This window comes from Rhinoraja longicauda, chromosome 22 (genome assembly GCF_053455715.1).
Source record: "Rhinoraja longicauda isolate Sanriku21f chromosome 22, sRhiLon1.1, whole genome shotgun sequence".
In the NCBI taxonomy this organism is placed as follows: domain Eukaryota; kingdom Metazoa; phylum Chordata; class Chondrichthyes; order Rajiformes; family Arhynchobatidae; genus Rhinoraja; species Rhinoraja longicauda.
Genome location: NC_135974.1, coordinates 4,452,634 through 4,473,437, shown reverse-complemented (window position 1 = coordinate 4,473,437; position 20,804 = coordinate 4,452,634). Strand labels below are relative to the sequence as shown.

Here is a 20,804-nt window from a genome sequence, read left to right as displayed (position 1 = left end):
TTACCTGCACCACAACCCTCTTTTATGACCTAGTCACAGTAGACTCCATGCTGCCGAATCTACATAAGTTATAGGAGCAGAATTGGGCCATTCGGCCGATCAAGTCTGCTCCGCCATTCAATCCTGGCTGATCTATCCTTCCCTCCTAACCCCATTTTTCTGTCTTCTCCCCATAACCTCTGACACCCATTTTCTTGATCAGCCTGCCATGAGGGACTTTATCAAATGCCTTACTAAAATCCATGTAGGCAATATCCACCACCCTACTCGTGTCGATCATTTTGGCATCTCCAGAAGGAGAGTGCAGAAAGGGGGAAATGAGCAGACAGGATGGAATGCAGTGAGAAGCGAAATAATGGTAAGGGATAGAAAGTTGTGGGATAAGTGAGCTCTGACATCTTTTTGTCTTCGCATGGTCCCAACCCAACATGCCTTTATATCCCAATGCATCCCTTTTTAATCTTCCTCCAAACTTCTCAGACCAGACCCACCTATCTGGTTCCTTCCCACTCTCCCCCTTGCAACTGCTCTGCACAGAATTCTCCAAAGTGGATTTATTCAAGTTTGCAGTCACACATGTATATGGTGTGCCTCAGCAAAGATAAGCTTTAATTACACTACAACTAAAATCCATTGACCAGTTCCAGGCACCTCAACTGAGGTGAGGTACTTTGGTCATGGATGGAATGCATATAAATTTACTGGAATGAAGTGTGATCTTTCAATGGTTGAATTGCAAGGAATGGCTGTACTAATTATGCACTACCAACATGTTAATGGTTTAAGGGTTATGCATGGGTACAGAGAAAGAGAAAAGTAGTCAAGAAAAATGTTATTCACAGAATGTGCAACCACATAAACACAATACATTCATATGCTTGTATTCACTACAAGCAAAATCAATTCTAGTTGCAATATTTGCATTGTATCATCGTGACATTTTTTTCTTTTACATGTACTGCATGACTTAAAAGAGTGAAGGTTTTAAATTGCAGGTTCCAGCTCTTCAGTGTCCTGTGTACGACGGACGGGGCTTATCCTTTCTCATCGAGCCTTTACAGTGGCTGCACCAAATGTTTGTGCCCCGTTCAGCATGCGGGCAGTCCTGCAGCTTGGAACAGCATCACGCTGCATGCGGACCAAGCATTGACGGGGCGAACTGTGGGTGGCAGGAGCGCCCTGCGTGTGACGTCAGCACGTCAGCACGCCCGCCGCCGTGAGTCACTGCCGCCGCTCTCCCGCTCACGGCAACCGACCAGGACCAGGCCCCGGCCTCACCGCGGACACCGCTCCAGGCCCCGGCCTCACTGCGGACACCGCTCCAGGCCCCGGCACCGCACCAGGCCTCACCGCAGCCACGGCTCCAGGCCCTGCACCGGACTAGGCCCCGGCCTCACCGCGGCCCCGGCTTCAATCCCCACACCGCTCCAGGTCGAGGGTTTGTCTGAATCTGGTGGGGGCGGGGGTGAGGGGGCACGGTTACGGTGCTAGCCAAGGCCGGGCGGAGGGAGCGATGGCGATGCGAGACAGACACTAGCCTCGGGTCTGGGAGGGGAGGAGAGGATGGTTTGCGGTTGGGGAAGTGTGGGGGCATGGGAACGATATTTGGGATAGAGATAATGAGTGGGAGAGGTGAGGGATAGGGTAGGCGAGGGGTGAGTTGGACGTGGGGTAGAGTGGGTGAGGGAAGAGGGGAGTTAGTGGGTGAGGGAAAGAGGGATGCATGAGGGAAGAGGGGTGGGAGGGGACGAGGGTTAGACACATGAGGGGTAATGCAGGTGAGGGATGGGGTGGAGACACAAGAAATTGTTTACGTTGGAATTGAGCAAAACAAATTACTGGAGGTCCTCAGCGAGTCGGGCAGCATCTGTGGAGGAAATTAACGTTTTGCTCTAAAGGTCCTGGCCCAGGTGAGCTTGAGTTTTAACGTGGCATCTGGCCAAAGGTTGCCTTTGGATTATTGCTGCTTGGGCAGGGGTCTGCAGCAAATGTAACAAGTTACTGAACCAGGAAAACTTGTTCATTTTGTAAAATGGACTTGTTTTATTCAGCGCTGTGGCTGAATTTGAGGAGGTCATGCACTCAAACAGACCTCTGTGGTCTCCCTGTGCCTCTACTTAATGTTGCTGCTGAAGTCCTAATGGAAACCAGAGAATCTGGATTGTAATGGCGTAAATGAGAAAATCTATAAAGATGATAGGTACTACATTCCTTCCTACATCAGTGGATGCTGATGTAGGAAGAAATGTAGTACCTATCATCTGTATAGATTTTCAGAAGATATTTGATTTTTCCATACAAAAAGCTGGTCAACACATATCGAGGCCATGGAATAATTGGATCATTTGCAATGTGGATAGTTGTCTTTTTACTGGGGGTGGTAGAAGAAGTGTCCTCCAAGAATCAGGACTGATGCATTGAAAGCGGATGTGCAGAGTAGAATTCTAATTTGCAGAAGACATCAAATTTGGAGTTGTGATAACCAAGACTGTAAAACACTGCGAGAATTAGCAGAATGTAAAGACAAGTGACAAATACGTGGCTGTATTTGTGTATAAACCTTTGAAGGTGGCAGAATATGTTGAGAGAGTGATTTGTAAAATGTATGCAAACATGTTATTCATGTAGATATGAAATACAAATGCAGGGAAACTGTTGCAACTTCATAAAGCACAAAGTCAGAACTGGAAAAATGCACTCAATTCACAACACAATCGGAATGATATGGATATGGGTCAAACACAGCCAGATTGGACTAATATAAATGGGCATCTTTGTCGCCATGGATAAGTCAGGCCATAGGGCCTATATTCTGTACTATATGACTCTGAATATGAATATTTTAGCATAAGTCCAGAAAAGATTCTAGATTTCTTGAAACAAGAAATTTTAGCTACTGAACAAAGATTATTTTTGGAGCTGAGAAGGTTCAGAGGAGATTAAGTGGAGGGGCTTTTTGATCGTAATAATTTTATACAGGGTAGGGAGTGAAATTATTTAAATTATTTAATGTAGATTAAATATCATGGACAACATATACATGGGGGATGTGATGAAAAGCTGGAGAACACGGATAGGTGACGTCAGGACACTTATTCAGACTAATTCAGTCTGATGAGCTACTCCAGCATCTTGTGTCGTTTCACCTTTAAACTAGGTGCCGATGCCGCTGTTCTGCGCTGGCGTGCCCTTCTTCGCCAGCTGCCACACGATTCGATTGCCGCTGCTGATGTTGCGGCTCACGTTGTAGCCCCTGGCTGTCAGTTATTTCTTCAAGCCACTGCTAATGACAAGAAGTGCTCAGTCACTGTGGGGCGCTCTCGCCTCTCACCACCTGCTGCTTCTTCCAGTCGGCCATCGGTTTGTTCGCTCCCCACTCCACTGCTACCTTCTCCCTTTGCTTTGTACACTCGGCTGCTCCACTGCCGCCGCCTCCTCTTCTCCCACAGTTGCCAATATCATCCAAGGTGGAGTATGTTGCCGACTCCCGGGGAGGAGGAATTGGAGGGGAGAGGCAGAGTGGATAGTGTAACACATTCACACTAGTTGTGTAACAAGTTGTTGTCATCCAATATTTCTAATACCTAATTAAACAACAAGGCTGAATCAAATATTATAACATGGAGCGAAAACCAAACATTTGCAGATTCTTGAAATCTAAAATCAAAACAAAGTGCTAGGAATACTTAGCAGATCATGCCAAACAAGCAAAACAGTTCATCAGAGACCCTTCGTCAGTCGAAAATGAGATAAAACCTACATGATCTCCCAGCTGCCAAACACTTTAACTTCCCATTCCCAGACAGACCTTTCCGTCCTGGGCCCCCTTCATTGTCAGAGTGAGGCCAAATGCAAATTGGAGGAACAGATCCTCAGATCCTCATATTTTGCTTGGGCAGCTTACAACCCAGCGGTATGAATATTGATTTCTTCAAGTAACCCTTGCATCCCCTCTCTCTCCATCTCTCCCCCACCCTAGTCGCCAGACTAGTTTCACCTTTGTCCTGTAGGGTTTCACTGCCTGTATAACTCGTTATCACCTACCCTACGGCAAACAATGGACCATTGTGTGCTCTACCTTTCCTTGATCATCGTTGCTTTTTGCATATCATTTGTTCTATATCTCTCTATATCACCGTCTATATCTCTCATTTCCGTTTCCCCTGACTCAGTCTGAAGAAGGGTCTCGACCCGAAACGTCACCTATTCCTTTTCTCTTCCTATTCCAGAGATGTTGCCCTTTCCCGCTGAGCTATTCCAGCTTTTTCTGTCTATCTTTGGTTTAAACCAGCATCTGCAGTTCCTTCCTACACAAAACTAATTATAGTTCTTTTGAAGAATAGGAGCTGTGTATTGCTTTTTGAACTTCACAGAAGAAATAGAAGTAGAGCTTAAATGAAGTTCATTCAGCTGATCACAAGCAGAAGAGGACTAAGCATAGAGAAAGATTAGATATCCAGAGACTAGATGTGTGCTTAACTGGTTATCTGAACAATATGAAAAATGTAGATCTAGAAAATTAGTTCACGCTAACTTCAGGGGTGCGCTATTCCAGCACCTCTGTTAAAAAAAAGAAGCCAAAATAAACCGGGGAATTTTAACTAGCTGGGAATTTAACAGCAGCTGCTCCAGCACCAGTGACAGTTCCGGCACCTAAACAATTAGCACTGCAACACTGGCTAACTTGTAAAAATAGCACAGAGGATTGCTGATTCAATTAAGTTGAATACAATGTCGGGCTGTTATTAACAGCTTCGCTGAATGCGATGAATGTAAAGAACCTGCAAAACCTATAATTATTTGAGATTGTTGGGTACTGAAGAGACAGACTCTCCATACCTGACTTTGAGTTATTTCATTCCATAATTTGAGCTGCAGAGGTGACAGCTCATTCAAATTGCTGATCATTTCCTTCTCAATGCCTAAAAAAACATGTAATAAACATTAAATAATTACAATATCGAGTGTGTAAAAAATGCCTGTCATTAAAAAACTAATTTGGATTAACACATTTCATTATATAGTGGGTTAGCCTGTTATTAAACAAATTTAAACATTCTATAAATTCCAGTTTTGTCATTGATTTGCATGTTTTTTTTCCGTTTTCCACCGTTTATAAAAAAAAATGTGCAAAGATCCCAGTTAGAGCAAAGGAAGGAATGTAGGTTGAGAGGGGAAGGATTTATTTCTTAAGATCAGACGAATGGTCTTTAGGCGAATGAAAAGAGGATACTTTTATTAAAAATTCAGATTGATCTGCAAATGAATGTGTAAATTAATTCAAAACTAATCAAAGATGTTTGAAATGGAATTACTGTCTTGACAATCTCATAATTCTTTATCTTAAATTTATTTTTGATTTTCCAGGATAATTATACCAGGATAATTGTATGCAAGGAAGACACAAGAAATGTATCGACCCAAAGTTACGTTAAAGGACCGGCAGCACCTTTACCGACTTATTATTGGCCAATTACTTTATGATGGGTACATGAACATTGCATCAAATCTCATCAATGAGATCAAGCCGCCATCAGTTTGCTCCCCCTCTGAGCAACTACTACATCTTGCCAAGCTTGGTAGGTATCTTAAGGGAAGTTAAATTGGCTCACCTTTTCTTTTGGCTACTGACTGCGCGGTGACTCACTTGCCGAACTATCATAGAAACATAATAAAATAGCAGCAGGAGTCACTGATTTGGCCTTTTGCGCCTACTTAATCTTTCAATATAATCATGGATGAATGCCAGTCTCAATTCCATATTCCTGAGTTCTTTGCCTAGCCCTTTTCCCTACTGTTTCTTGTCAACTTTTCAATCCTTGCCAATGCATTACCCCGAATATCATGTACTTTAATCTGCACACTAACGTATTTGTGGGACTTCATCAGGAATTTCGGAAAATCCAAGTACCTCACTCAGTAGGTCCAAGTAATGCAGCTGGTCAGGCAACATTTCTGGAGGACATGGATAGAGGAAGTTTTGGGTCAGGACCCGCCTTCAGACTGATTTTTGTGGGGGGAGAATGGCTGATGGGGTAGGGAGAGCCTGCAAGTGATAGATGGATACTGGTGAGAGAGTTTTGGATCGACAAATGGATGGGCAAAGGCTAGCGAATTTACAAAAAGGAGACAAAAGGATGTAAGAAAAGTCCAGAAGAGGTATCTCTAAACTAAACTAAAAAGGTACGAAATGTGAAGTTAGGGAAAGGGATATAGGTGGAAGGCGAAGGGAGGGGGTGGTATAGTGGGAGGAATGGGTGAGCACCTGGGTGAGCATAGGGAAGAGGGGGTAAAATAGGAGGTAGTGTGGTATTTTATTGCCCAAAATTGGAGAATTCAATTTTCATACCATTGGCTTCTAAGCTACCCAAGTGGAGTATGAGGTGCTGTTCCTCTAGTTTGTGTGTGACCTCACTCTGGCAATCGAGGAAGCCCAGGAAAGAAAGGTCTGTGTGGGAATGGGAAGGGGAGCTAAAATGGTTAGCAACCAGGAGTCCAGGAAGCCTTTGCTAAGCACAAGTGAACGGCAAAATGGTCACCAAGTTTTCGCTTGGTCTCGCCGATTTACAGGACGCCACATTAAGAACACCATATGCAGTAGATGAAGTTAGATCAATGGTCACCTGATAAAATATATATTTATGTGGTTTGATTTTAGTTTTTGAAACTCTGGGATATTTTGCTGTTGCCTGATTGTAATATCTGTTTCATTGTCATTAATTCAGACTTTAAAATCTTATCACATTGCAATAGTTCATGTATTTAAAGTTATTTTTAAATCAAGAAAACTTTGGAAAGGCTAACAAGATTTTTGAATTAACAAGCCATTTAAAATTTGACTAGAATTTTTTTAAAAAGGATGCTGGAAATCTGGAATAAAATCAGAAAATGCTGGAATCCCTCAGCAGGCATGACAGCATTTGCAGGACTGTCAGAATTAAAGTTTCAGATTGTTTCAGTGCTGCTTCAAACCTTTTTTTAATTTGGTGTCTCAAGCCATTCTTGGAGCAATGTAAAGTTTTATACTTCTGCAACATATACCCTGCAAGATATATATAGTTTTCAATAGATGCTGATTATACAGTCAGCCTTTTTGTAAAAGATTTAATTAGCGAGAGGAAGAGAATGTGAAATTGGGTCTTTCAAGGAATCAGAAATTTTGAATTTGTGTTCATGAAAATCACCATTGATAATTGTGTTTTCAGACTGCAGGTTTTGTGTTTGCTTTATTTACAAAACATGATTGTTTTAGTTTGATCTTTCATTGATTTTTGTCTTCTGATGTGGCTTTTTTTATGAACAGGAATGGAGAATGATGACAATACTGTTCAGTATGCTATTGGACGCTCAGACACTGTGGCTCCTGGAACAGGTATTGATATGGAATTTGATGCTGATGTCCAGACGATGTCCCCAGAGGCTGCTGAGTATGAGACGTGCTATGTGACGTCACACAAAGGACCGTGTCGCGTTGCTACCTACAGCCGTGATGGACAGCTGATTGCTACAGGTTCTGCTGATGCATCCATCAAGATTCTGGATACCGAGAGGATGCTAGCAAAGAGTGCCATGCCTATTGAGGTATGTTGGTAAAGTATACCTCTATTTTAGATGAGTTCAAACGCAGTTAAGTATGATCTCTTTTTCTCCTGCAAGCATTCCTCTTCTAGAAAGCCACTTCATGTTCAGGAGCAACCGACCGATATAACATTTCTTTCTAATTTGGGGTTATGCTGAAATCCAGTTCTGCCCTTTCTGGATATTGACTATGGAGATCTGTGGCTTATAGAATCAAAGAAATTTAATGACGCAGCTTGTTGTGCCTGTATTTGTTGGAAAAAAAATCTGCCCAATCATATTCTACCTTCCAGTTCTCTTGGTTTTCACAGTTCTCAACGTTTTCAATTGACGTTTAAACAGGAGATGGTGATAGTTTCTGCAGTGCTAGCCTTTCAGGCATTGGGTTCCAGATCTCTACGAGTTTTTGGGTGGGGGGCGCGAGAGGGGTGTACGACACGACCTCCCTCTCATTTAGTTACTTCAAATTCTCTCTTTTTTTTTACCCACTTCATCTTGGGAAAATGGATCTTCTGTATTTATTGCATCTCAATCATATTTTTATTTACCCCCCAGCCAACTCTATTCCAAAGGAAAAAACACCCAAGCCTATCTCATGTTTCTTCAAGCTAAAATGTTCCAGTCCTGGCAATATCCTATATCATCTTAGTGTAATATTATCTTCTTTGTAAAAAGTCCGTACACAATAATATAATTGCTATGGTCGCTATTGTTAAAAACCCTTATTGCTCAGTAAAAGTCTCCATGGAAGGGAGACTATCACTTAAATTGATTCTGGCTTAAAGAGGACATTAATACTTGGGGAAACTGATGCAGCCATATCCAAAGATAATACGTGAATAGTTACTTTTACTTACCAGCATAGCATTACTGAATAGAAGACCAATACTGGTTTTACTTTCCAGTATTGAATAGAGAACCTATGTGGAAACTCCTTTTGTTCCCTTTGTAATACTAACTAGTACTCTTGTCTCAGCAAACTTTTGAGTAAACTTTCACTTTATTATTTGATAACTAAGTTAGAATTTTGTGCTGGTATCTTATGAACTGAGTGCTCTTCATTGTCCACTTTAGTGGTTCCTCAGTGACGTGCTTGTATTGGTCAGAATTTTTCAGTTAGCAGTCGCATTTTTAACTTTCACAAAGTTATAAAATCTTTTGAGATTTAATTTTTTTTAAAGAGTAGTGGATCATTTAAATGTGCACAGGGAAGGCTGTACAATGGGAAGATTGTAAAAGTAATTGTGTTAACAAACCATTGAAAGGATGTTAAAATATTTTTTTAATTTTTCCACGCTGTAATGGCTGGCCAATCTCCAAATTAATGAGTCATTTCATATCTGCTATTTAGATGATACGGAGCTGTTTTTTAAAAATAGATTTGTTCATTAAAATCTTCATCCTTGGTTAAAAATGCTCAATTTGTCAAACCTGGTATAAAATCTAATGCCAAGAGAAGTATGCAGGTGGTAACAATTAATGTAAGTTCATGCTGTCTTAATTACAATGTCATTCACTATCTTCAATATAAACCTGTTGACAACAACTTTGACATTTTACCAACTAAGTACACTTTGTAAACTACTGTCATTTTCATGGTGTAATTGAGGTGAATATTGCTATCTTCAACTTTTACCCCAGCAAACTCCAGGCTATGTCTCGGATTGTAAAGAATTACGGTTTTCTTTTCCTGTTTATTCTTAAGGATGCCTGTTGTATCTTTTCAACAACTTAATTCAGAGAGATTAAATAAAATGTATCTTTCTAACCGAAGGGCTATAATCTACATTTCATCTCGGTCTCAGAGTGGAAATGTCATTCCTCATTTCATTCCTGATGAATCTTGTTAATAATTAGCTGAAAAGTAAGGCAGAAAGACATAGATGGGAATGTATATCGGCATCTTGTTTTTAGCATGCTTGAGTTGTGCGTTTTTAGAATAACGCGCTTGTCTAATTACTATCATAGTTTAATTTACGTGCTCCTATTTTTGGAATAACATGTTCAAATTTATGCCTGACAAACTTACACATTAGCTTTCAAAGTAATCTTGTAAATTCAGTTTTGCGTTACAGAAAGAAAACTCAAATGATTACCTGCTGCTATAAGGTTATATGTTTAAGTTTGGATATATTTTTCCATAAACAGGTAATTTTCTCAGTTTTATGCTCTGACAGTTAACATCATTCATTTCAATAAAATATTGTACAGATGAAAGGGAAAGTTTTATAATGTTGCAAAGGTTTGATTTACATGCTTTTTATATTTACACGCTGCTTTACAAGCTCCCGTAAACCACGAGGTGTATGTAGGTCAAATTCGGATGAAAGTACGATTTGAAATTAGTTGAGCAGATTCTCCCAACCAAATGGTCACAACAAAATAACTTCAAGAACTAGCACCTTCCCTATAAGAGAAAAAAATTAACGACTTTATAAACTCCACTGGCTCCCCATCCCCCAGAGAATCCAGTACAAAATCCTCCTCATAACCTACAAAGCCCTCCATAACCTGGCCCCATCCTACCTGACCGACCTCCTCCACAGGCACACTCCCACCTGCACCCTCCACTCTGCTGCTGCAAATCTCCTATCCCCCCACATCCGGACCAAACTCAGATCCTGGGGGGACAGGGCTTTCTCCATCGCTGCTCCCACCCTATGGAACTCACTACCCCAAACCGTTAGAGACTCCTCCACACTCACCACATTCAAAACATCACTGAAGTCTCACCTGTTCAGTACTGCCTTCAACCACTGAAGGTCACCTCACCTTCTGTCTCCTTTCTCTGTTCGTTTATTTATTTACTTATTTATCTATTTAATCATTTCCCTATGTTCTCTAAATCTCTGTAAAGTGTCTTTGAGTATATGAAAAGCGCTATATAAATAAAATACATTATTATTATTATTATTATAATATCAGTAGATTTAAATATTTCACTTCAGGTGCACTGGCGTGCAAGCCAGGAGGAAAATGCGATGGTTTTGTCCTTTTATTCATTTAGTTCATTCAGATGCTAATTGAATTGGATATGCTGAATCTTTTCACAATGGGAATAATTTTCTGAGTCTCAAAGGGATTTTTGTTATTTAAAGATTATGAACATTTTGGCAATGGTGTGATACATTATGTAGTTTTAGTTCAAATTAGAAATGTTGAAGGTAATGTGTGGTGATATATTTAGGAGTGTGTGTTAAGATATTTTAGCATTAGAAGCATTTGAAGATACTCTTGTTATTTTATTATGAAACCTTGTGTACTGCACCGTAAAAGCAGGAAGGGGGCACTCTGAACCAAGGATTATGTGTGCAGAACAATTTTGTATTTCACCCCTCAAAGCATGACAGACTCATTTGGTATTCAAGATTGTCCCACATTTTTACTGGGCTCATTTGGTCTCTGTTTCAATATTTTTTTGCGCTGTCCATTGACTAACTTGGTCTCAGAATCTTGATGTGTTCTTGAAGGCTTCGTATTAATGTGACAATGAGAAGTTGCTACATAAATGCTGAATTTCACAACTTCACATGATGAATTACTGCATTAATACCAAATAAATACAGACAACTGTGATGTCATTTAACTTGAAGAGCAAATTATTTATAAATTGTTCCAATTGTTTGAAACAGGTCATGATGAATGAGACAGCACAGCAAAACATGGAGAACCATCCTGTAATTCGCACGCTCTATGATCATGTGGACGAAGTCACATGCCTTGCTTTCCACCCCACAGAACAAATACTAGCATCGGGGTCAAAGGACTACACTCTAAAGCTTTTTGATTATTCCAAACCTTCTGCCAAAAGGGCATTCAAGTATCTACAGGTAAGAGATTGAAGTTCATTACTTCATTTGATACTATTATAGCTTTTATTATGATTTGGGTTCAAAACCCTCAATGAGCCTGAGTACTTTACAGTAGGGAAATCGAGTTTTGATTTAAGTATTGTTTTTCGTTAACTAAGGTCCTATTTGTTTGTTGATTAAATTGATATAAAATACCCTAAATATGTGGGGCATTTCATTTTTATGCATCCCTGATGTCACTGCCCTCAAGGACTCCTTGAAACACAGTTGATCCCCTGGCATAATTACAAAGGCAAAATGGAAGGATACATCAGGCGATGAGAAGAGCAGATTGTAATATAGCTTATGGCCCGCAGAGCCTCATAGGTGCTTGGTTTTGTGATGCCAGATCTGCTTTGTGTCAATCTATTTTGCACAAAGATGACGCCATACCATGGTAGAATGTGTCCTTAGCATGAGGATACGACTTTATATCTATTAAGACTGCAGTTCAATAGTCAATAGTCAATTTTATTTGTCACATACACATAAATGCGCAGTGAAATGAAAGATTACCCACAGTCCAACAATAAGAGCACTAAAAATAAGCAATAACACACGCAATCATAAACCAACACCAAACAAAAAGAAACATCCATCACAGTGAATCTCCTCCAGTCACCTCCTCACTGTGATGGAAGGCCAGAATGTATTTTCTCTTCCCCTGCCGTCTTCTCCCGCGGTCAGGCTGTGGAACTTGCCACGTTCCAGGCCGCGCCGGACGGTGAAAGGTCCGCAGCGGGCCGACCCAAGCCCCGCGATTTTTCTCTCTCATCCTACCAATGCTATTATGGACAAATGCAACGTCAAAAAATAGTTTGGTGAAGACAAGGTGAAGTAAATGTTTGGATGTTGGGTAATTTGTTAGCTGCTGAATTCTCTGTCCCAAAGCTTATTCGTTGGGACTCCACCATGATGGGACTATGTCCATGATGGTGCTATTGAACCATTTGTTGTGATACGTAGTGAGGTCACCTACCTAGAACACAACTGGCGCCCTTGCTACTTTTATTGTATTTGCAAGTGCTGTTCAACTTGCAGAGATACTAATTCTGAAGGCAAATAGATGAAGATAATCAGGGCTTTTCCTTGTCTTTCTTTGACCTGAGACCTTGTAGGTTTGGAATTTATTGAGGACTCTTGGGGTTACTCCCTCCCGGCAGGATACCAATATAAAGCCATCTCTGTGGAGTTGTCTTGTCGGTATGACAGGGTTATAGCGGGTGAATCTGGGACATGATTTGCAAGGTATAATTACACATCAGGCTGTTCCTTGTTTAATCCATAGAATAGGTTTCCTTTGGAAGATTGACTGAGCTAGGCGCAATGTGCCATGTCTGACGCTGAATGCACTGTAGTTTTATCTGGCAATTTATGGAGCATCTTTGTGGGTTTACACGTCATTTCAGAGCCGCAGACCACAATCAAACATATCTGCAGGCTCTAGTGCCACATGTGTGGCAGATTTCCTTTCTTGAAGAAGACATTGGTGAACTAGATGGATTTTTGAATCTAATAATAATGTGGTCACCTTTATAAGCATGGGTTTTGTTGACTTTCCCTGAATTTATTAATTGAATTTAAATTCCACAGCCATCATGGTAAGATTTGAATTTGTCCCTGGGTTAATAGTGCAAGCCTGTGTCTTGCACTTTGGGAGGTTGAATATAAGGGGAAAGTATTCAGTTTATGGCTAAACCCTTAACAGCATTGATGTACAGAGGGAACTTGGGGATCAAGTCCACAGTCTACATCTGCCTGGAAGTGGCAACACAAGTAGATAGAATGGTAAATAAGGCATATGGTATGCTTGCCTTCATTGGTTGGGACATTGAGTATTAAAGTCAGGAAGTCAGGTTGCAGCTTTGTAGGACTTTGGTTAGGCTGCATTTGGAAAATTGTGTGCAGTAATGGTCATCCAATTACGGGAAGAATGTGAAAGCTTTGGGGAAGGTGCAGGAGTGGTTTACCAGAATGCTGCCTAGATTAGATAGTATTAGCTATGAGAGGTTGTACAAACAAAGAGCTTGTACTTTCTTTAGAATGTCTGAGGTTGAGGGGAGACCTGACAGAAATATATAAAATTATGAGACGCAGAGATGGGGTAGATAGTCGGAACTTTTTTTCCCCAGGGTGGAAACGTCAAAGACTAGAGTCTACAGACTGCTCTGCAGTCTAATTTTGTTCTCTTATTGATCTTCCTCCCAACAAACCTTTGAATTTTGATGAATCTCACATCCATAGTTGGAACATCCCAAACACACATTTTGTGTGGCGGAGCCTCAGTATTATGTGGAGAAATCCGTAACTCGATAAAAGCTGTCTGAGCATTTCAACTAATCCATTTCAATGCCCAGGCTATAATTTATTTGTAAATTCTAATAAAAAAAATTAACTGCCCCCCCCCCCTCTCCATAGATGCTGCTTGTAATTTCCAGAATTTTCCATTTTTATTTAATATCAACTAGAAGCAAGAAGTATGGCTGCTTTTCCCCCTGATACCTGCAAGAAAAAGGAGAAATTCGGAGGGAGCCATATAGTCCGTCTAATGATCTCAGTACCTCTTTATGTTTTTAGGAAGCAGAAATGCTGCGCTCCATCTCCTTTCATCCTTCTGGAGATTTTATTCTTGTGGGTACACAGCACCCTACTCTGCGATTGTATGACATCAACACCTTTCAGTGCTTTGTGTCGAGCAATCCCCGTGATCAACACAAGGATGCTATCTGTGCTGTGAGCTACAATCCCAGTGCCAATACATATGTCACTTGCAGCAAAGATGGCAACATCAAGCTCTGGGATGGCGTCTCAAACCGTTGCATCACAACGTATGAGAAAGCCCACGACGGTGCTGAGGTGTGCTCCATTATGTTCTCAAGAAATTCAAAGTATGTTTTGTCAAGTGGAAAGGATTCTATTGTGAAACTGTGGGAAATATCAACTGGACGCACAATGGTCAAATATACAGGTAAGAAATTTGAAATTTGAAATGAGCTGAAATTTAACTACATGGTTCATCACTTGCTCTGCATATCATAATGTTAATAATAGACAGTTTCCTTTTTTCCTTTTAAGTTATGAAGAAACTACAAAGGTGTATAGGTAGATTCAGTGAATAGCCAAAGATCTTGTAAATAGACAATAGGTGCAGGAGGAGGCCATTCGGCCCTTCGAGCCAGCACCGCCATTCAATGTGATGATGGCTGAAGTGTAATGTGGGAATATGTGAAATTGTACATTTTGACTGGAGGATAAAAAATAAACATTATTTAATAATGAAAAATTCTAGAGTTTTGAAATGTAGATCCAGGTAATCTGGTGCATGATTTCCTAAAAACGAGAATGCAGGTGTAACAAGTAATTAGGAAAACGAATTGCATGTTATAATTTATTGCAAGAGGTATTGAATACAAAAAATGGGGAAGTTATGCCTCATTTATACTGTACCTTGGTGTTGGCCTTATGAATGGTTTGGAACTAACACCTGGAATGGGCAGATTGAGGAAGTTTGTCGGACGAGGCTTGTGTTTGCTAGAACTGAGTAGAATGAGAAGTAATGATTGAAACATGCAAGATTCCGAGGGGTCGTGGCAGAATGGATGCAGAGGGGATGTTTCCTCAGAGAGATGACTGTTTAAAAATAGGGGGTTGCTCACTTGAGGCAGAAGTGTAGTTTTTCTGAGGGTTGTGAATTTGCAGAAATTCTCTTCCATAAAGGAAATTATAGCAGCGTTGAGTAGATAGGGATAAGTAAGGTAGTGAAAGGTTCCAGGCACTATTTGGGACAGCAGAGTTGAGGTTACAGTCAGATAAGCCGTAATTTGATCAGCATAAATCAGAACCTTTGTATTGGCAGGTAATGCTGGTGCCTCATTTCCACCAACTTGAATTCAGTCATGACCTCAATACTGCCTTTGACCTTTATGTTTTCCATTGATGTTCCAGTTTCCTTCCATATCCCTAATTTATCGTGGTTCGTAGGTTAATTAGTTTCTGTAAATTATCCTAGTGTCGCTGGGTAGTAGGAGAATCAGGATGTAGTTCACAGATGGACATTGAGAGAGAATAGGTTGCAAGGAAGTAGAGAGGGGTAGGTTTTGCTGGAATTTCCCTGAAAGCAGCATCGAATCAACGGGGCTCTTTGTATGTCTGAAGACACACCCCCAATACATGGAAATGGAATGATAGAACAGGTTTAAGGGGCAGAGAGGCCTTTTCCAGCTCCTAATTTGTAAGGTGGTAGATAGCTGATTAGTGTGTCTGTATTTTGAGATGCTGATTTGTTGTTGGCATCTTAATAAAATATAAAATGGAAAAGAGTGGATTCACAGAATATTCCCGAGTAATAGAAGAGAGGGGGAGATTGTAACCTAGCTTGTCAGGAGTAGCCAGGGAGAAAATAATCATAAACTGACCTTTTACAATTCTATGTGTGCAGAAGAGGAGTTGGGGCCAGTGTAGATTAACCATGATCATATTCAACAGTTAGGGTAGCCGTGAGGGGGCTACATAACCTACTCCTGAGTCTATTTTCTTGTGCTTCATTATAATGTCAACACTGACACCTGCCCAACAATGCGTAAAGTTTCCCAGCTATGTCCTGTTCACAAAAATTAAAACAAAATAAAATTTTCACTCGCATGTGGTGATGGCAGGTGCTGGTGTCAGTGCTAAAGAGTAGCAGATACTTGCCATTGATCTACTTACTAATCGCAGGTTTTGATTTACTAATTTGATAAAGGTTTTTGAGGAGGTAATGAGTAGGACAAAAGCAGGCTGATCTAGAGGTTTAAGATGCATGGCATTAATATTGACTTGGTCGTATGGCTTTGGAACTGGCTTACTAAAAGAAGGCAGAGGGTTCTGGTAGTAGAACAATATTCAGGCTGAAAGTCTGTGACCTGTGGAGTTCCGCAGGAATCTGTACTGGGACTGCTACTGTATGCGATTATATTAAATGACTTGGACATTAACATAAACGGGTTGGTTAGTACATTTGCAGCTGACACCAAGATTGCTGGGGTCACAGACTGAGGAAGCCTGTCAAAGTGTACAGCAGGATATAGGTCAGCTACAGAATGGGCAGAGAAATGGCAAATCGAGTTTCATCTGAGCAAGTGTAAGGTGTTGCACTTTGGGGAGTTTAATGTAAGGGGGATATATGCAATTAATGGCACAACCCTTACTAGTTGTAGAATTTGTAAAAATTATAAAAATTAAGAAACCAGAAAAGGGAAGAAAATGGCGAGAAAGGGGAAGGAAGAAAATCTAAGCTTTAAACAAAACTCCACTTTTAAAGCCAAAATGGAAACCAGTTCATCTGCGTAAATGTATGATCAATGTACAAAGACAAAGCAAGGTACTACTAATTGGAAAGGGGTCAGGGGTGGGGGAGGGCTGAACCCAATTTTGAAATATAGTAATATATTTTTGGTTTATAGTTTTTAACCAAATTCTGTTAGTTACTATTGTTATGTGCTCTTTTTTGAGAAGTTTAATTAAAAAATCAGAAAATGAGGCTATGGTTGAAGGAATACCTGTCAAATGGTATTCTGCTATCTCATCTGTCAACCCAATATTCTAATCACATTCCAGTTTTTAATGTTCATTGAGTTTTAAGAGAGCTGATTTTTAGAATTTGCTGAAGATGTTTGTTTTTTTTGTGACTGGTTTTCAGTGACTTGACAGTGGGTTTAGGATTTGTGCTTCATTGATGAATAAATCCTGAAAACAGCTTTTTTTTAAATCTGAAGTCCCATTTCAAAGGATAATTGAAATAAAACAAAATTTAGATTCAAATATGACTGAATTGGCTGGACTTCAGGTGACTTGACTATAAAGGTTCTAAGTAACTACTGTTCTTTTGGGTAGTATGTGTTGGGCACCCCTTAGATTATTTGAGATGGCTGAAGAGGTCATAACTGAGACTACAGCCCTCAACTAATGATCTCAATACAGGTCAGCAATAGTCCCTGGAAAGCAATAAGAAACGGGAACCCTGGCAGACTTTGTTCTTGTGCACTACGGTCATTTTAAAATTGGCTACATTTGGTTGAATGATTCATTGCAGCTTTTGGAACATTCTAAGTTTGCTGAACAACTTCATTTCTTTTCTAATGAGTATAGCATATGGATTAAACTCCACAGTCAAGGAGTATTTCTTATAAAAGCCATGGGAATGTCAGTGGGAGTAGTATTAGGAGTTACAAAAAGCCATTTATTTCTTTCAGGCTGTGGGCGTTGCATGGAAAGGCCAGAATTTATTCCACATTACTTTCTACCCTTGAGTACTTAGTAGCGAATTGCCTTATTGAACTGCTGCCGTCCTTCTGGTGAAGATACTCCCACAGTACTGTCAGGACAGGAGTTTCAAGATTCCTGAGAGAGTAGTTTGCAGAGCATATCAAATGTTTGGCTTCATAAAATATAAATATTGAGTACAAAAACAGGGAAGCTATGCTGAATCTTTATTGTGCTCTGGTAAGCCCACAATTATGTTTCACATTCAAGAAGAAAAACTAATATGTGATTAGAAAACACAGCAATAGATTGGAGTCAGACCACCAGAAGCATCCTGAAGGTGCCAGGACCCAGGACATTGTAGGGTGTTGACTGTAGTGGTGTCTAGAAGTACAGGCCAGCAACAAATTAGCCCAGGGGATAATTAAGAAAATAAGTTGTTCTTGTATAAATGATTGCACATTGCATTCAATTTCAGATTTATGTGCCATCTTTGCAAGATAAGGTAGCCACTTAATAATAAAGAATCACAATCCACTATATTTGGGGCCAGTGTGAATCTATTATTTTAATTGCATGCAATTTTGGAGGATAGATGAAAATCTGTTTTGTAGGAAATAGGGTTTTAAAGATGGAAACGATTCAATTTCACTCCATTGTGGCTTCAGTTTACTGGAACTGGACAATAACCAGAGCTTTGATTGCAGTCTGACATTTCTACTTTTCCTCTTTCCAGGAGCAGGATTGAGTGGTAGACAAACACACCGCACCCAGGCGGTTTTCAACCACACTGAAGATTACGTGCTTCTCCCTGATGAAAGAACGATAAGCCTTTGTTGCTGGGATTCGCGTACAGCTGAGCGCAAGAACCTCCTGTCTCTAGGTCACAACAATATTGTCCGCTGCATAGTGCATTCACCTACCAATCCTGGCTTTATGACATGCAGCGATGACTTCAGGGCTAGATTCTGGTATAGAAGGTCCAGTACTGATTGATTGAGACAATCAGCAAAGGAATGAGGATGTAGGGAAGCTCACAACCTGGTTACGATGCATTGAGAAAGAGTTGGGAAGTTTGTAGGAATAGAAGTTCTTTCGACGTGGTCAATTCTCTTCCACTCTGCTCCAAACGTTGGTTTGAGGTAACAATTCATGCTGACATGATATTACCCAAATAGTTTTAAGTTACTACGCTGATTAACCTCCACAGATCAATGGACTATTTGGCCTACATTAGTTTTGTTCACATAATTCCTCCAAGGGATATTTTGCAACATGAGAAACAAAGGTTTGTGTTTCCATGTTAGCATCCCGCAATTGAAAGTTTAAAAAAAATCTTAGCTTTGTGTGTTGAGATCAGTAACGCTCAAAACTCAAGTCGTTACTTTCTTCACTAGGGTGCAACACCCAACATATTACTTATCCCAGAGGATGAGGTAATGAGCTGTTACTATTTCAGGGTTAAGTTTTCTTTTTGTCAAAACTATTGCAGCGTAAAACCTCTTTAAAATTGGAATACTGTCTCTGAAATTTACAAAATGAGAGCATGAAACCTGTAGTTTTCTTTGGTACTCCTGTACTGATGGGTACAAACACTGGCTATCAAGAATTGAATTTGGGCTATCTGAATGTAGATCTAATGAACCCAGAGCATAAAACTAGTACCAACATGGTACGGAATTAAACCAGGTAAGGCAGATAGTGTGGAAATTGATTACCGTAAATAACCTCCATCCCTTTTTGTATTTCACGTATAATCTGAAAAGAATGTTGCTATTGAAGATAAATAACTTGAAGTTGAATGCTGACTCCACACTTGTATTTACTTCATGTTCAGTGTTGCTGATTAAGTCAGTATTTACATGCAATCTCTACACTCTTTTTGGATGTTCTTGACCAATCTCCCATTTTGATATGTTTTACATCAAAGTTTGCAGCAGGCAGACTAAAATTTGATCCTATTTTCATATTAATATTGTTTTACATTTATAATATGCAAGGTCACAATGAAGGTTACCCATTTTTCCTTGTAATGTACTTGTAGCCTATCAGCCATGCAAAGTTGTGGCTACATTGTTGGCAGCTTGGTGGTAATGAATAAACTTGAAAATGTGACTACTGTTTACTATTGTAGTCATTATAACTCCCTCAGTTTCCTCACAACTGACGTCTGAGCTTTGGTTCCACAATATGCATACACAATATACTGTGCATATTTCTATTATTTGTGAATGAGTCAATAGGATGGATTAGCGTTCCAATTAGAACAAAGTTCCTTTTCTCCCATGACATTTACACGTGGGCACTTGCCAGCAGGGATCATCTGATTAGGGACTAAAAACTTCTAGTTTCCTTTTTTATCCATCTACGAAAAGGAATCCCATGGCAGATTTCATAGTCTTCGCAGTTCACCAGGCAGCACTCGGTTCATTCCCCTTCCAGAATCTAGGTGCTTAATGTACACTGACACATGTGCATGGTACTGAAAGATTGCTGCATTTTTAAGTGCATTTTTTTGGGTGAATTATCAAACTGACATCAGATAGACCATGAGAGCTTTAAAGAGTATAAGTTGCGTTGTTGTTAAAGGTCTTGTTAAAGATGAGGAAAAACTTTTTCAGTCAGAGAGTTGTAAATCTGTGGAATTCTCTGCCTCAGAAGGCAGTGGAGGCCAATTCTCTGAATGCATTCAAGAGAGAGCTAGATAGAGCTCTTAAGGATAGCGGAGTCTGGGGGTATGGGGAGAAGGCAGGAACGGGGTATTGATTGAGAATGATCAGCCATGATCACATTGAATGGTGGTGCTGGCTCGAAGGGCTGAATGGCCTACTCCTGCACCTATTATCTATTGTCATCATTAACAAAACTCGAAACAACCAAAATATACGAGATCAAAGTGTCTCCATTGGAGTACTGTATATTCACTGTGAGACACTTACCTTTAGAGTGCCACCCTCTTTGGACTACTGTTCCCATCAGTATGCCTCCCCTCTCAACTGACTTCCAAGCTATGGGTCCACAATGTTACAATACTGTACATGCACAGTCTCTGCCACTACGAGAATGGTTATCCCCATTAGTGCCTGAGCACATGCAGGTATAGCTCTCTGAGGTTGAGGAAGGGTGAAATTTGGC

At 40.3% G+C, this 20,804-nt stretch overlaps 1 protein-coding gene across 4 annotated transcripts in view; it reads left to right on the top strand.

Annotated features, from left to right (window-relative positions):
• Positions 1–19,761, top strand: part of cstf1 (cleavage stimulation factor, 3' pre-RNA, subunit 1) — a 39,284-nt gene extending 19,523 nt beyond the window's left edge. For 2 of the 4 annotated variants that reach the window (XM_078418614.1, XM_078418613.1), the window contains exons 2-6: positions 5,368–5,579; positions 7,304–7,581; positions 11,211–11,408; positions 14,007–14,397; positions 18,406–19,761. In XM_078418614.1, the coding sequence (XP_078274740.1) occupies positions 5,411–5,579; positions 7,304–7,581; positions 11,211–11,408; positions 14,007–14,397; positions 18,406–18,665 (1,296 nt within the window). In that variant the 5' untranslated portion in view covers positions 5,368–5,410 and the 3' untranslated portion in view covers positions 18,666–19,761. Of the gene's footprint in view, positions 1–1,190; positions 1,432–1,851; positions 1,911–5,367; positions 5,580–7,303; positions 7,582–11,210; positions 11,409–14,006; positions 14,398–18,405 lie in introns of those variants that run through there. The other 2 variants (XM_078418611.1, XM_078418615.1) reach the window with 2 other exon arrangements.
• Positions 19,762–20,804: the final 1,043 nt, after the last annotated feature.